General features: G+C 47.6%; 1 protein-coding gene across 1 annotated transcript in view; it reads left to right on the top strand.

Moving 5' to 3' along the window:
- Positions 1-204: 204 nt before the first annotated feature.
- The window catches only part of PELO (pelota mRNA surveillance and ribosome rescue factor), a 368,678-nt gene continuing 353,223 nt past the window's right edge, over positions 205-15,659 (top strand). The window contains 4 exon segments of the mRNA XM_030210814.1: positions 205-332; positions 334-399; positions 917-1,066; positions 1,195-1,286. Of these exon segments, the coding sequence (XP_030066674.1) occupies positions 205-332; positions 334-399; positions 917-1,066; positions 1,195-1,286 (436 nt within the window).

Raw genomic sequence — 15,659 nt, 5'->3', positions numbered from 1 at the left:
TCAGGTGCAAATATCCCTCTGCATCAAGCTTCAAAGGAAAAGAATGCATGTGCTTTCATACTGAAAATTGGTGTAGATTTGGGGTAAAATATACCTGGGGTTGTGTCTTAATGTGAACAACTCATAAATTGCTCTCCAAGTATTAGTAGCCTTTCAAGTGTAAAAGGAGAGGGGTGGAGTTACTTTAATTATATAAAAAAAGTGATGCTCTTTGATGTGATCTGTACCAAGACAGGAGGAAAGTTGATTAAAATGCTCCCTTCTGTTTCTTTCCTTGTTTGTTTTTCTGCTGGATGCTGGATCTCAAGCCAGGTGACGCTGGTTCCAGAGGAGCCAGGACATGTGGCACACCTACAACTTGCTGCAGATAGGAGACAGCTTGAGAGCCTCCACCATCAGGTGAGAGAATGGACAGAAGAAATAACCTGAGACCTCCTATCAAGAGAGACTTCCTGAGAAGCACAAACCAGCAAGTCGGAGGAAGGCAGAGAGACAGCATGGGTTTTGAGAAAAAGGAAGATAGGGCAACTTAAAAGCTTCACCAATGGGTGAAAGGATGGTATAGAGTAAGGAGATAAGGTGAAAAGAAATAGAGGGCAGAGAGAAGGGACCAGACAGTGAATGATGAGAGGAGTGGGTTGCTCATATATATTCCCATAAGCTGAAAGCGGAGCTGAAATTTATAGGAGCAGTGGTCCTTATAAAATTAACGTGCTGCATTACGTATTGTGTTGACATTGTAAGTAGTATACTATGCCATACTTGTATTGTTATTTGAATAATTTTATGGCTGTAATTATCTATTGCTTATGTTTGATTTATTTCTTGCTGTACACAGCCTTGAGTGAATTCTTTCAAAAAGATGTTAAATAAATCCTAATAATTTAATAAATAACATGTGCTATTCCTGTGACAGGAAAGTGCAAATGGAATCCTCCACAGGCAGCGTGGGCAGCAATCGCATCCGCACCACTCTCACTATCTGCGTTGAGACTATTGACTTTGACTCCCAGGCTTGCCAGCTACGGGTGAAAGGCACCAATATTCAGGAAAACGATTATGTACGGTACTAAGGAGAGGGAGTTGCAACCTTCAGTATTTGAAATCTAATCACCCAGCTGTGTCCTTGAAATTGAGAACTGTGGCATTTCAGTATATGAGATCCCTCTTCACTCAGATCTCTTCTTCTTGTAGATGGGAGCTTACCACACTATTGAGCTGGAAACTGAATCGTAAGTTTACACTGGCCAAGAAGCAGTGGGATAGTGTTGTGCTGGAGAGAATAGGTGAGTACCTGCTAAACTCTCAGCCAATTAATTTACTTGGATTTGCTTGCAGCTTTTTTCAGTAGTAGCTCAAGCTGAGTTACATTCAGGTACACTGGGTATTAACAACATATCTTTAACTTCCATAGTACTGGATGGTACTGGGGAAACATTGGTCTCTTTGTTTTTTTCCTGACAAATTTTGTTCCAGTGAAAAGAAAATATTCCTAGGTGTTCCAGCGATCTTCAAAATGTCTCAAGCCGTGATTACTAGATAAGTAGAGAAGGCATACAGAGGCATAGCTTGGGGAATGCATTTTAACATAGATTTGTAGATGATAGTGTGGGTGGTATAGTTGGGTTGTGTGTGATGAGTATAGGGCTATGTTAGGATGGATGTGCAAGCATGCGTATTGGTGGGTAGTGGGTTGTGTGTGTGGGAGTTTGTGGTGAGGTGGTTTGTGTATTAGTGGGTTGTGTGTGGGGGAGTTTGTGGTGAGGTGGTTCGTGTATGGAGGTTTGTGGGAAGTTTTTGGGAGGAGGCAATATGTTTTTTTTTTTTTTTTATATTTGTAGGTGGTGTGTGAGGTAAGATAAGACAGCCTGTCTATCTGTCATCTAATAACATCCTTCAAATAACATGAATTGTTGATTTTTTTTAAATTGATTAGAATTAGGTTTTATTGCATTGATGTCATTTTGGTTGTTTTAATTTATCATTTTGTTTGTATTAAACTTTATAATTCATTGTAAACCACTTTAATATATTTTTGAAAGGCAATTATAAATGTGGGGATCTGTAGGTATGTTTGGAAGGGTAATGTGTCATACAGTTGTATATGTAAATGGATTGTGATGTGTAACTTTTTTTGAGGGGTCAGTATGTTCAAATTAGTTCATTTGTGCATACTATCACAGTAATGAACCCTCACTCCTAAGCCCCAGGGTATGTGGAGTATGATCTCAGTCTCTCAAATTTACTGCTGACGTTCATTGTAGTATTTGAATCGTGTCAAAGAGAGCTTCCCTCTGGAGGCAGCTTATCCAAGTGTGCTCAAAAATTTATTTTAATCAGGTCTGTGTAGGGTTACCATAAGGCCTCTTTTAAAAGAACATGTCCTCCTTTTAGACTTCTTCAAATATATCCTTCAAGTTTTTAATTTTTAGGAAAATATCCTCTTTTTTTTTTTTTGTTATGTGCCAATAACCAACACATCTACCCACATCCTGACCAACACATCTACCCACGTCCTGAGAGAAACCATCAGTCAGTCTGTACATATGGGGGTTCTAAAGAGAAAGAAAGGCATTGCCGATCTCCTCTGTTTCCCTGCTTGTTGAATCTGTCAAAGGAATTTTGTTCATGAAGCAAAACTTTAAGCATATGTCTTGCAAGACTTTCACATGTATCTCAAAAAATCAGCCAAATTTGTGAGGGATATATGCTCTTTTGATAAATATTCTTGAGCTCACTCAGTCAAACTCAAATCCAGAAGTCTGCCATCTCTTGCCCTCCATTTGCATTTAAGTTTCATGCAGCCTTTTGCATGTTTGACATTTTCTTACTAGAACTTTTCTCTGATTCATGATTCTTGATTGTCTTTCTTCACAATCACTCGTTCCCCAATCATCACTTTTTTGTGTCATCACTTGTCATTTCCATGCGATTTTCCCTATAGGCTTTCCATCAGTGTACCCTCGCAGTCATTTCAATATAAAACTATTACAGGTACTTTTTACTTTTACCTCCGCTGCTTCTCAGAGTGTTTAATTCACTTTTTTTTTCTTTTAATTACTTCTTCATGCATGATACACCTCTTTTTTTTTTCTTTTGTTTTTCAGAAGCATTTTGTGTATATATTATGTGTGTGTGTGTGTGTGTGTCAGTGTATATATATATATATATATATATATATATATATATAAATCTCACCTCCAATGTTCTGAACCTCGCTGTGTGGGAAACACTGAAGCCCTGTAGTCTTCTAGGCTGTCAGCACCACTCACTCTCACTCATAGACCCCGCCCTCAGCCACGTCCCATCCACACATAATTCACAACCCCAACATTCTAAATGTAAATTTGTAGTTGCAAGATCCATGAGTGTCTGCCCCGCCCTCGCGTCACAACGTGATGACATGGAGGGTGGGGCTATGACACTCAGCAATCGACAGTTCCACCGCCCTCCTACGCTCCCCCCCCCGACGCACAGCGAGAAACAGCGACCTACGCAGGGCCTCCACCCCCCCCGAAGCACAGCGACAACAGTAGGGCACTCTGAACGAGGGTGCGTTTTATTTTCAACCATGAATGCCTGCCCCGCCCACGCATCAAACGTGATGACGTCGTGGGCGCAGCAATGCCTAAACAAATCCAGGGTGGAACAAGAGAAACGGACCTCCAGAAGGAGACCCCTCAGAGACAAAACCCCGCCCCCCCACCCATCTGCAAAAACAGAACGACTCACGGACAGGAAAAAGAGGGAGGGCGCCGGCAGATGAGGGCTCAGGCCGGGGTCATGGACAGGGTCCACTGGCGACTCGCAACAGGGGGGAGGGAAAGAGCACTGGGTCAGACTCCAGCGCTGCCACCAAACAAACCTATGACATGCCCCAGGAGTATAACCCACAAGAGTGGAAGAGAGCCAAGCACACCACACTAAGCAAGGAAGCCCTTTGGTTAATCTCAGTTTCCACTCCAATACGCAACTGTCATTCCAGTACACTAAAAAAACAAACATAGGAGCTACTGCTGCTACAAAGAAAGGGGAATCAGACAAACCCTGAAACTGGGAGGGAGGGAGGAAAGGAAGGAAGGAAGGAAAGGGGGCACCTTACAACTGAAAGGTAAACTATGGAGAGGGGAGGGGAGGGGGGGTCCCAAATAACAGAGAGGGGGTTCCCTAAGACCAGAGAGGGAGGAAGGGGGGTCCCCAAGAACACGGGGGGGGGGGGGGAGGGAATCCTCAAACCAAAGGGGGAGGGGGTCCTGAGACATGAGAGGGGGGAGAGGGGAGGACACTCACTGTCTCGCATACACACTCACTCTCACATACACCCACTCTCACAGACACAGTTGCAACCACCCTTACTCTGTCACACACACACACTTGCACATTCACTCTCTCTCTCACACAGTCACTCTCACAGACACTCTCTCAAACATAAACACTCAGTGGAAAACCTTGCTAGCGCCTGTTTCATTAGAACCAGAAACGGGCCTTTTCTACTAATACTAGTAAAAAAGGCCCGTTTCTGACACAAATTGAAACGGGCGCTAGCAAGGTTTTCCTCGGAGTGTGTATGTTTGGGAGAGTGTATGTGAGAGTGACTGTTTGAGAGTCAGAGTGAGTGTGTGAGAGAGAGAGTGAGTGTGGGTGTGAGTGTGTTTGTGACAGAGTGGTGTGTGAGAATGAGAGTGTGTGGGCGAGAGAGAGAGTGTGTGTGAGACACAGATTCTCTGTGAGAGTGAGTGTATGAGATCAAGTGAGTGTGTGGCACATAGAGAGTGAATGTGATACAGTGTGAGATAGAGTGTGTGAGAGTGAGAGTCAGAAAGACGTTGTATATGAGAGAGAGAGTGTGAGCCCTGCCCTCCCAATCCATGCCATCTGTGACCTGCCCCTCCATTCATCCTTTTCCAGCAATTCCCCTCTCTCCCTGAGCCCTGCCCTCCCAATCCATGGCCATCATGTTCCTCTGTCACCTGCCCCCTCCATTCATCCCTATCCAGCAATTCCCCTCTCTGCCTGAGGCCTGCCCTGCAATCCATATCCATCCATGCCCATCTGTGCCCTCCATTCATCCTATCCAGCAATTCCCCTGTTCCTGAGTCCTGCCCTTCCAATCCATGCTCCTCTGTCACCTGGCCCCTCCATTCATCCCTATCCAGCAATTCCCCTCTCTGCCTGAGGCCTGCCCTGCAATCCATATCCATCCATGCCCATCTGTGCCCTCCATTCATCCCTATCCAGCAATTCCCCTCTTCCTGAGTCCTTCCCTTCCAATCCATGCTCCTCTGTCACCTGGCCCCTCCATTCATCCCTATCCAGCAATTCCCCTCTCTGCCTGAGGCCTGCCCTGCAATCCATATGCATCCATGCCCATCTGTGCCCTCCATTCATCCCTATCCAGCAATTCCCCTCTCCTGAGTCCTGCCCTTCCAATCCATGCTCCTCTGTCACCTGGCCCCTCCATTCATCCCTATCCAGCAATTCCCCTCTCTGCCTGAGGCCTGCCTGCAATCCATATCCATCCATGCCCATCTGTGCCCTCCATTCATCCCTATCCAGCAATACCCTCTTCCTGAGTCCTGCCCTTCCAATCCATGCCCATCCATGCTCCTTTGTCACCTGGCCCCTCCATTCATCCCTATCCAGCAATTCCCCTCTCTCCTTGAGGCCTGCCCTGCAATCCATATCCATCCATGCCCATCTGTCCCCTGCATTTATCCCTTTCCAGCAATTGCCCTCTCTCCCTGAGCCCTGCCCTCCCAATCCATGCCCATCCATGCTCCTCTGTCCCCTGCCTCCTCCATTCATCCCTTTCCAGCAATTCCCCTCTCTCCCTGAGCCCTCCCCTCCCAATCCATGGCCATCCATGCTCCTCTGTCCCCTGCCGTCTGCATTCATCCTTTTCGAGCAAGTCCCCTCTCTCCCTTCCATGACCCCCCCTCGCATCCATGCTACTCTCTCTCCCATGTCCCAGCCTGGCCCGGCCTCTTCTCCCCCCCCCCCCCTTCGCATCCATGCTGTCGTTTCTCCCCTGCCCTCCCGCTGCCATTGTTGTACTTTAGTGGCCACCCTCTTCTCTCCCCCAACATGTTTTTTTTTTTTTCCCTTGTTTTTAAATTTACCTCCGTGGCGGTTCCGGCAGCGAAGCGTCAGGGAAGGAGGCGGTGCTCCCGACGTCTAGGTTTCCCTTCGCTGTGTTCCGCCTTCTTTTGACGTCATCCTTGACGTCAGAAGAAGGCGGACCACAGCGAAGGGAAGGCTAGACGTCGAGAGCACCGCCTCCTTCCCTGACGCTTCGCTGCCGAGCGATGCGATTGGTTGAGTGTTATGGCTCCGCCCTCGACGTCATCACGTTTGACGCGTGGGCGGGGCAGACAATGCGATCTCACCCCCTTCACTTAGAATGTTGGCTAACAAGAGGCTTCATTAGAACGTTGGAGGTGCGTTTTATATAGAGAGATATTATAGTACTATAGGAGAAAAAAATAACGTGTTTTTTTTTTTCATGATAAATAATCTCTGTAAGCTCTTACAGCTCCAGTATACCCAGTGCAAAATAAGACAGCCAATGTAAATTCTCAAATTGGACATATTACAAACACTAAAATGAAAATAAAATGATTTTTTCTACCTTTGTTGTCTGGTGACTGTTTTTCTTTGCATATTGGTCCCAGTCCTGTGATTCTGCTTTCCTTTGTTTTCGCTTAAGTCTTCTGTGCCATTTGTCATTTTTGTCTCGTTTTTCTTTGCTTTCTTCAATATTTTTCGGGCTCTCTCTCTGCCCAGATTTAATTCATTTTTACTATCCATTCTTTAATGTCCTTCATCTACCTGTGGCTTTTCATCTTTTCCTCACCCTTGTTCTCCTCATGCCCCTTCCTCTTATTCTCCAGTCTTTCTCTATTCCCCTTTTCCTTCCAGCAGCTCTGCTTTCTCTCTCCATCCTTCCAGTGTCTCCCCTATTTCTTTCTGCATTCTTCCATCCAGCGTCTTCCCTCTTTCTCTCCCCATCCTTTCCGTTTTCCCTCTCTCTCCCCATCCTTCCATCTGTTTTTCCCCCCTCTCTCCTCCCCATCCTTCCATCTGTTTTCCCTCTCTCTCCCCATCCTTCCATGTTTTTCCCTCTCTCCCCAATCCTTCCATCTGTGTTTCCCTCTCTCTCCCCATCCTTCCATCTGTTTTTCCCCTCTCTCCCCATCCTTCCATCTGTTTTCCCTCTCTCTCCCCAATCCTTCCATCTGTTTTTCCCCTCTCTCCCCAATCCTTCCATCTGTTTTTCCCTCTCTCTCCCCATCCTTCCCTCTGTTGGTTTCCCTCTCTCTCCCCAATCCTTCCCTCTGTTGGTTTCCCTCTTTCCCTCTCTCCCCAATCCTTCCCTCTGTTGGGTTCCCTCTTTCCCCAATCCTTCCCTCTGTTGGTTTCCCTCTTTCCCTCTCTCCCCAATCCTTCCCTCTGTTTGTTTTCCTCTTTCCCTCTTTTGGTTTCCCTCTTTCTCTCTCTCCCCAATCCTTCCCTCTGTTGGTTTCCCTCTCTCCCAATCCTTCCCTCTGTTGGTTTCCCTCTTTCTCTCTCTCTCCCCAATCCTTCCCGCTGTTGGTTTCCCTCTCTCTCCCCAATCCTTCCCTCTGTTGGTTTCCCTCTTTCTCTCCCCAATCCTCCCCCCCTCCCCGCGACACTCCGGGCGAGTCCTGCACTTAGTTTTTTTTTTTAAAGACTCAGAACGTGCGAACGATGCAGCCAGCAGCGATTGAAAGAGGCTGTCTGGGCTGGCGTCTGCGTCGGAGCTTCCCTCACCCTCTGCAAGTCCCGCCTTCGTTGTTATAACTTCCTGTTTCGCGGGACTCGCAGAGGGTGAGGGAAGCTCCGACGCAGACACCTGCCAGCCCAGACAGCCTCTTTCAATCGCTGCCGGCTGCATCGTTCGTGCGTTGTGAGTGTTAAAAAAAAAAAACTAAGTGCAAGGACTCGGCCGGAGTGTCGGGGGGGGGGGGGGAGGGGCGCGGGGCGGGCAAAAAAAGGTGCCGATGCATTGGGGGGGGGGGAGTTTTGTTTAGTGTTTGTATCGGAAGGGGGGGGTGCTGAGTTGCATGAATTCCTAGGCAGGGGGAGGAGTAGGGAAACACGCTACGCGTGTTTCCCTACTCCTCCCCCTTTCCTTGTTTTTTTGTGGAGCAGCTGTGCTGGCGACGTCATCCTTGGCTTCACCCAACTCAGCCAATCAGACGTGCTACACGGTCTGTGAGTGTCATTGCTCCGCCCACGAGGTCATCACGTTTGACGTGTGGGCGGGGCAGACAGTCATGGATGAAAAATTGATCTCTAGCGCCTCACATTTAGAACGTTGGAAAAGTGAGGCTTCAGAATGTTGGTGGTGCGTTTTATATAGAGAGATGGGGCGTGGCTGAGGGCGGACCTATGAGTGAGGGTGAGTGTTCCTGATACCCTAGCCTACCAAGAGTCCTACCAAGAGTGCAGGAGTTCAGTGCTTTAGTGCTTTACTGCCACGGAGTGAGCTTCAGAATGTTTGAGGTGGGTTTTATTTATATAGATACTAGCCGTTAAGCCCGTTAAAACGGGCGAGTTTTTTTTTAATTTCACCTCCATGTGTAGCAAGTCTGCTCTGTCCCCTGTCCTCCCCCCATGTCCAGCAACCCTCCTCTGTCCTCTTCCCTCACCCCATGTCAAGCCACAGTCCTCTGTTCCCTGCCCTCCCAAAGAGACAGTGAGTGTGAGAGTGAGCAGCTAGTGTGTGTGTGCTTGGGTGTCTCTGTGTGTGTGTGTGAGTGAGTGAATGAGAGAGAGTGTGTGAGTGAGTGAGAGAGAGTGCTTGTGAGCTGTTAGTACTCCCTGTCTCAGTGGAGGTTCAGTGTCTCCTTGTAGTCAGTTGTTGGAGCTGTGTGTCAATGGAGGTTCAGTGTCTCCTTGTAGTCAGTTGTTGGAGCTGTGTGTCAATGGAGGTTCAGTGTCTCCTTGTAGTCAGTTGTTTGAACTGTGTGTCAGTGGAGGTTCAGTGTCTCCTTGTAGTCAGTTGTTGGAGCTGTGTGGCAGTGGAGGTTCAGTGTCTCCTTGTAGTCAGTTGTTGGAGCTGTGTGGCGGTGGAGGTTCAGTGTCTCCTTGTAGTCAGTTGTTGGAGCTGTGTGTCCGTGGAGGTTCAGTGTCTCCTCGTAGTCAGTTGTTGGAGCTGTGTGGCAGTGGAGGTTCAGTGTCTCCTTGTAGTCAGTTGTTGGAGCTGTGTGTCAGTGGAGGTTCAGTGTCTCCTTGTAGTCAGTTGTTGGAGCTGTGTGTCAGTGGAGGTTCAGTGTCTCCTTGTAGTCAGTTGTTAGAGCTGTGTGGCAGTGGAGGTTCAGTGTCTCCTTGTAGTCAGTTGTTGCAGCTGTGTGGCGGTGGAGGTTCAGTGTCTCCTTGTAGTCAGTTGTTGGAGCTGTGTGTCCGTGGAGGTTCAGTGTCTCCTTGTAGTCAGTTGTTGGAGCTGTGTGGCGGTGGAGGTTCAGTGTCTCCTTGTAGTCAGTTGTTGGAGCTGTGTGTCCGTGGAGGTTCAGTGTCTCCTTGTAGTCAGTTGTTGGAGCTGTGTGGCAGTGGAGGTTCAGTGTCTCCTTGTAGTCAGTTGCTGGAGCTGTGTGTCAGTGGAGGTTCAGTGTCTCCTTGTAGTCAGTTGTTGGAGCTGTGTGTCAGTGGAGGTTCAGTGTCTCCTTGTAGTCAGTTGTTGGAGCTGTGTGGCAGTGGAGGTTCAGTGTCTCCTTGTAGTCAGTTGTTGGAGCTGTGTGTCAGTGGAGGTTCAGTGTCTCCTTGTAGTCAGTTGTTAGAGCTGTGTGGCAGTGGAGGTTCAGTGTCTCCTTGTAGTCAGTTGTTGGAGCTGTGTGGCAGTGGAGGTTCAGTGTCTCCTTCTAGTCAGTTGTTAGAGCTGTGTGGCAGTGGAGGTTCAGTGTCTCCTTGTAGTCAGTTGTTAGAGCTGTGTGGCAGTGGAGGTTCAGTGTCTCCTTGTAGTCAGTTGTTAGAGCTGTGTGGCAGTGGAGGTTCAGTGTCTCCTTCTAGTCAGTTGTTAGAGCTGTGTGGCAGTGGAGGTTCAGTGTCTCCTTGTAGTCAGTTGTTAGAGCTGTGTGGCAGTGGAGGTTCAGTGTCTCCTTGTAGTCAGTTGTTGGAGCTGTGTGGCAGTGGAGGTTCAGTGTCTCCTTGTAGTCAGTTGTTAGAGCTGTGTGGCAGTGGAGGTTCAGTGTCTCCTTGTAGTCAGTTGTTGGAGCTGTGTGGCAGTGGAGGTTCAGTGTCTCCTTCTAGTCAGTTGTTAGAGCTGTGTGGCAGTGGAGGTTCAGTGTCTCCTTGTAGTCAGTTGTTAGAGCTGTGTGGCAGTGGAGGTTCAGTGTCTCCTTGTAGTCAGTTGTTGGAGCTGTGTGTCAGTGGAGGTTCAGTGTCTCCTTGTAGTCAGTTGTTAGAGCTGTGTGGCAGTGGAGGTTCAGTGTCTCCCTGTAGTCAGTTGTTGGAGCTGTGTGGCAGTGGAGGTTCAGTGTCTCCTTGTAGTCAGTTGTTGGAGCTGTGTGTCAGTGGAGGTTCAGTGTCTCCTTGTAGTCAGTTGTTGGAGCTGTGTGTCAGTGGAGGTTCAGTGTCTCCTTGTAGTCAGTTGTTGGAGCTGTGTGGCAGTGGAGGTTCAGTGTCTCCTTGTAGTCAGTTGTTGCAGCTGTGTGTCAGTGGAGGTTCAGTGTCTCCTTGTAGTCAGTTGTTGCAGCTGTGTGGCAGTGGAGGTTCAGTGTCTCCTTGTAGTCAGTTGTTGGAGCTTTGTGGCAGTGGAGGTTCAGTGTCTCCTTGTAGTCAGTTGTTGGAGCTGTGTGGCAGTGGAGGTTCAGTGTCTCCTTGTAGTCAGTTGTCGGAGCTGTGTGGCAGTGGAGGTTCAGTGTCTCCTTGTAGTCAGTTGTCGGAGCTGTGTGGCAGTGGAGGTTCAGTGTCTCCTTGTAGTCAGTTGTTGGAGCTTTGTGGCAGTGGAGGTTCAGTGTCTCCTTGTAGTCAGTTGTTGGAGCTGTGTGGCAGAGGAGTTTCAGTGTCTCCTTGTAGTCAGTTGTTAGAGCTGTGTGGCAGTGGAGGTTCAGTGTCTCCCTGTAGTCAGTTGTTGGAGCTGTGTGGCAGTGGAGGTTCAGTGTCTCCTTGTAGTCAGTTGTTGGAGCTGTGTGTCAGTGGAGGTTCAGTGTCTCCTTGTAGTCAGTTGTTGGAGCTTTGTGGCAGTGGAGGTTCAGTGTCTCCTTTTAGGCAGTTGTTAGAGCAGTTTGAAACGCAGGCTCATTTTTCAGTCGTGTGCCGGTCTCCCTCCCCCCTTCCCGCATACATGTTGTTGTTCCGCCCCTTCTGCTGCCTCCTGCTGTTGTGTGTGTGTGTGTGTGTGTGTGTGTGTGTGTGTGTGTGTGTGTGTGTGTGTGTTTAGAGTGTGTGTGTGTGTTGTGTGTGAATACACCTGTTTACCTTTTTCTGTTGGCCCCAGAACGTTTTTTGATCCCTGCTTGGTTTCTGCTGCGGGTTTTTTTAGTTGCCTCGGCCACTTCGTCGTTCCTGCTGTGCCCTTGTACATGGTGGTTCTCTTCTCCATCCTCCCTCCCCCATTGATGTCCACGCCCCCTCCTTCCCTCCCTATTGGCTGCATTACGTCCTCCTTCAATTTCCATGCCCCCTCCCCTTCATATTGGCTGCATTAGGTCCTCCTCCGATTTCCACGCCCCCTCCCCTCCCTATTGGCTGCATTACGTCCTCCTCCGATTTCCACGCCCCCTCCCTATTGGCTGCATTACGTCCTCCTCCGATTTCCACGCCCCCTCCCTATTGGCTGCATTACATCTTCCTCCGTTTTCCAAGCCCCCTCCCCTCCCTATTGGCTGCATTACGTCCTCCTACAATTTCCACGCCCCCTCCTTCCCTCCCTATTGGCTGCATTACGTCCTACTTCGTTTTCCACGCCCCCTCCCCTCCCTATTGGCTGCATTACGTCCTCTTCCGTTTTCCACGCCCCCTCCCCTCCCTATTGGCTGCATTATGTCCTCCGATTTCACGCCCCCTCCTCCCCTCCCTATTGGCTGCATTACGTCCTCCTCCAATTTCCACGCCCCCTCCTTCCCTCCCTATTGGCTGCATTACATCCTCCTTCATTTTCCACGCCCCCTCCCCTCCCTATTGGCTGCATTATGTCCTCCTCCGATTTCCACGCCCCCTCCTTCCCTCCCTATTGGCTGCATTACGTCCTCTTTCCGTTTTCCACGCCCCTCCCCTCCCTATTGGCTGCATTACGTCCTCCTCCAATTTCCACGCCCCCTCCTTCCCTCCCTATTGGCTGCATTACATCCTCCTTCATTTTCCATGCCCCCTCCCCTCCCTATTGGCTGCATTATGTCCTCCTCCGATTTCCACGCCCCCTCCTTCCCTCCCTATTGGCTGCATTACGTCCTCTTCCGTTTTCCACGCCCCTCCCCTCCCTATTGGCTGCATTATGTCCTCCTCCAATTTCCACGCCCCCTCCTAACCTCCCTATTGGCTGCATTACGTTCGGTACAGGAGCTGCTGGTGGAGGCGGGGTTTGGAGTGTTGCTCCTTGAATGTTGGTCTCTACTGCGCATTTGCGGTGAGTACGGTCACTCGCAATTTATATGTTTGCTATAATGTTTTTTTTATAGAAATGTCCAGCATTTCATTTATTGTCACATTGTTCACTCCACATTTCCTTTATTTTTTTATTACATTTTCCCCCTTTTGCACCCTTTCCTACTAATTGTACATTATCATTTGCAACAAGAGTTTACTTATCTGAGTATATGTGAGTTTGTATAGAATCACTGTTCACCATTATACCCACTGTATCATAGATTGCTCTGCTTACGGGATAAACTATTGATTTTTTTTTAACTTGAAATTCTTATTGAATAGTTTATACATTTAGAAACCATCATGCCATAAAAGCATTAACTGTACAACAGCTTGTATGTTGGTCACGTTACATTATCTCCTTCTAATGTCACAACCTGCAAACTGTTCCTCTAACTCTTATAACAGAACATCATCTCAACCGGTTAATTTCTAGCTGGTCCCTTTGCACAATTCCCACCCACTATATTCCCCCCTATGAATTCCCCTGCTATTCTAATCACCTTTCCATCCCATAAGGTGAAATCTGTAATATCCCCAGTGCCTTTCCCCCTACCCCATCCCCCCCTTCACTCCATTTATAACCTTAGTCCCCTAATATCCCACCCCCCTCCCTGGAATGTAACATAAGCTATTGATTATACCTTTTGCTCCTATTTTTGTTTGATAGTTCCTCATGAGAGACTTGTGAAAATTAGTCGTGGATTAGGAGGCAGGGTTCTGGTATGGATTAGGAACTGGTAATTGGACAGAAAACAGAGGGTAGGGTTAAATGGTAATTTTTCTCAATGGAGGAGGGTGAACAGTGGATCTGTATTGGGACTTGTGCTATTTAACATATTTATAACTAACTAGTAAAAAAGGCTCGTTTCTGTCAGAAATGAAACAGGCGCTAGCAAGGTTTTCCTCGGAGTGTATGTTTGAGAGAGAGAGAGTGTATGTGAGAGACAGAGAGTGAGTGAGTGTGTGCCCCCTTCCCCCTCCCTTTATGGTTTGAGGCCCCCCTTCCACCCCCACCTTTCTGGTCTCAGGACCCCCCTCACCCCTCCCTCCAGCCACCCATAACCAGCGACCCTCCTCTCCCCTGCCCCCCCTCCAGCCACCCAGGCTGACGTCACTCACAGCTGATTCCTAGGTAGGGGGAGGAGTAGGGAAACACGCGGAGCAAGTGGCAGGGAGCGGCGCATCAAACAACGACCCTCCTCTCCCCTGCCCCCCCTTCAGCCACCCATGTCCAGCGACCCTACTCTCCCCCTGCCTCCCCTCCAGCCACCCATGTCCTGCGACCCTCCTCTCCCCTGCCCCCACTGCAGCCACCCATGTCCAGCGACCTTACTCTCCCCCTGCCCCCCTTCCAGCCACCCATGTCCAATGACCCTGCTCTCTCACCTGCCCCTCCTTCATCCACCTAGGTTGTGTAACCAATTCTTCGGGGCAGGCAGGAAAGATCCCCGGTCCTGCCTGCCTGCTGCTGGTGCTGGCGCTGACGCTCCCCCGCTGCCGGATCGCTGTTCAAAATGGCCACCAAGACTTCCAATGGCAGACTCGCGAGACTTCTGCTGAAGTCTTGGAGGCTGCCCTTGTAAGTATCGGTGGCCATTTTGAACAGCGATCCGGCAGCGGGGGAGCACCAGTGCCAGCAGCGGGCAGGCAGGACTAGGGATCTTTCCTGCCTGCCCCGAAGAATTGGTTACACAACCTGGGTGGATGAAGGAGGGGCAGGTGAAAGAGCAGGATCGTTGGACATGGGTGACTGGAGGGGGGGGGGCAGGGGGAACGGAGGATCGCAGGACATGGGTGGCTGGAGGGGGGCAGGGGAGAGGAGGGTTGTTGTTTGATGCGCTGCTCCCTGTCACTTGCTCCGCGTGTTTCCCTACTCTTCCCCCTGCCTGGGAATCAGCTGTGAGTGATGTCAACCTGGCTACGGAGCCTAGTTCAGCAACTCCGAAGGAGCCATGGACACAAGCAGACACATTAGAATGTTGGTGGTGAGAATTATTATATAGGATATTTTATTTTTCCATTATCTTTTACACCGGCGCAGCATATTTGCTGCGACGCCATCATGCTATTCATTTTAACTTAGTTGCTTAGTGTCATAACAAGCAACGCTGTTTTCGGCTACACTGTATGAATTTTATTTCCCTTTTAAATGTACTTTGTGCGCCAAAAGAAGTGGATTCACTTCTTCTTTTTTTTTGCCTTTTGAGTCAGAATACATGGGCACATGTGGTATATTCCTTTTATTTTATATTTTTTTCTATTTTCTTTTATACTAGCGCTGCATGTATGCTGGGACGTCATTATGGAAATACATTTTAGTTCAAAACTTATTGTCAGTGATGCCATCCTGTTTTCCAATTTACATATATTACATATATTTCCATATATCTTCATAATTACTTTGAAAATCATCTCTTTTTATAATAATTTTTAAATGTTGTTATTATTTTATTTTTTATTATACAAATACATATTTTTCTTATAATATATTCTTTTTCCCTTTTTTTTTGATTTATGTTTTTCCATTTTATATATTCTTTTCCAATCATGTCCATACATTTTTACATTTTGTTATTATTTTAATTTTTAAAGGATTTTTTTTGTTTCTTTGGCACATTTTGCATATATATCTGTGTTTGTATTGTCTTTTTGAGATCTGTATCTTTATTACCCGGTTTCTGTTTGGTGCATAGTTACCAATATACATAATGACTCCATGGGTATTATTGATTTTTTAACTAAGCTGAGATGTATTTGGGATTCCTCATCATAATACTTTGTTTTCATAATATGCATGTACACACATCCGCAGTTGTTTTTAATGTTAATATAAACCATCCATCCTTTTTTTGTATATCTTTTATATATGTTTTTAAAATATATTTATTATATATATTTTTCACATATTTGGATATTTATGTTTATTATTGTCATATGCTTTTGTGCAATACAAAAAATGCTTTTACATGCATCTCATGATATGATATGTAATATGTTTCTATCATCCCTTTGTCATAGATTATCTCAGTTAGCAGGAAGTTAACTGTTTG

The sequence above is a fragment of the Microcaecilia unicolor genome, chromosome 7 (genome assembly GCF_901765095.1).
Source record: "Microcaecilia unicolor chromosome 7, aMicUni1.1, whole genome shotgun sequence".
Lineage (NCBI taxonomy): Eukaryota > Metazoa > Chordata > Amphibia > Gymnophiona > Siphonopidae > Microcaecilia > Microcaecilia unicolor.
Note: the sequence above shows the minus strand (reverse complement) of the source record. Positions and strands in the feature narration are given on the sequence as shown.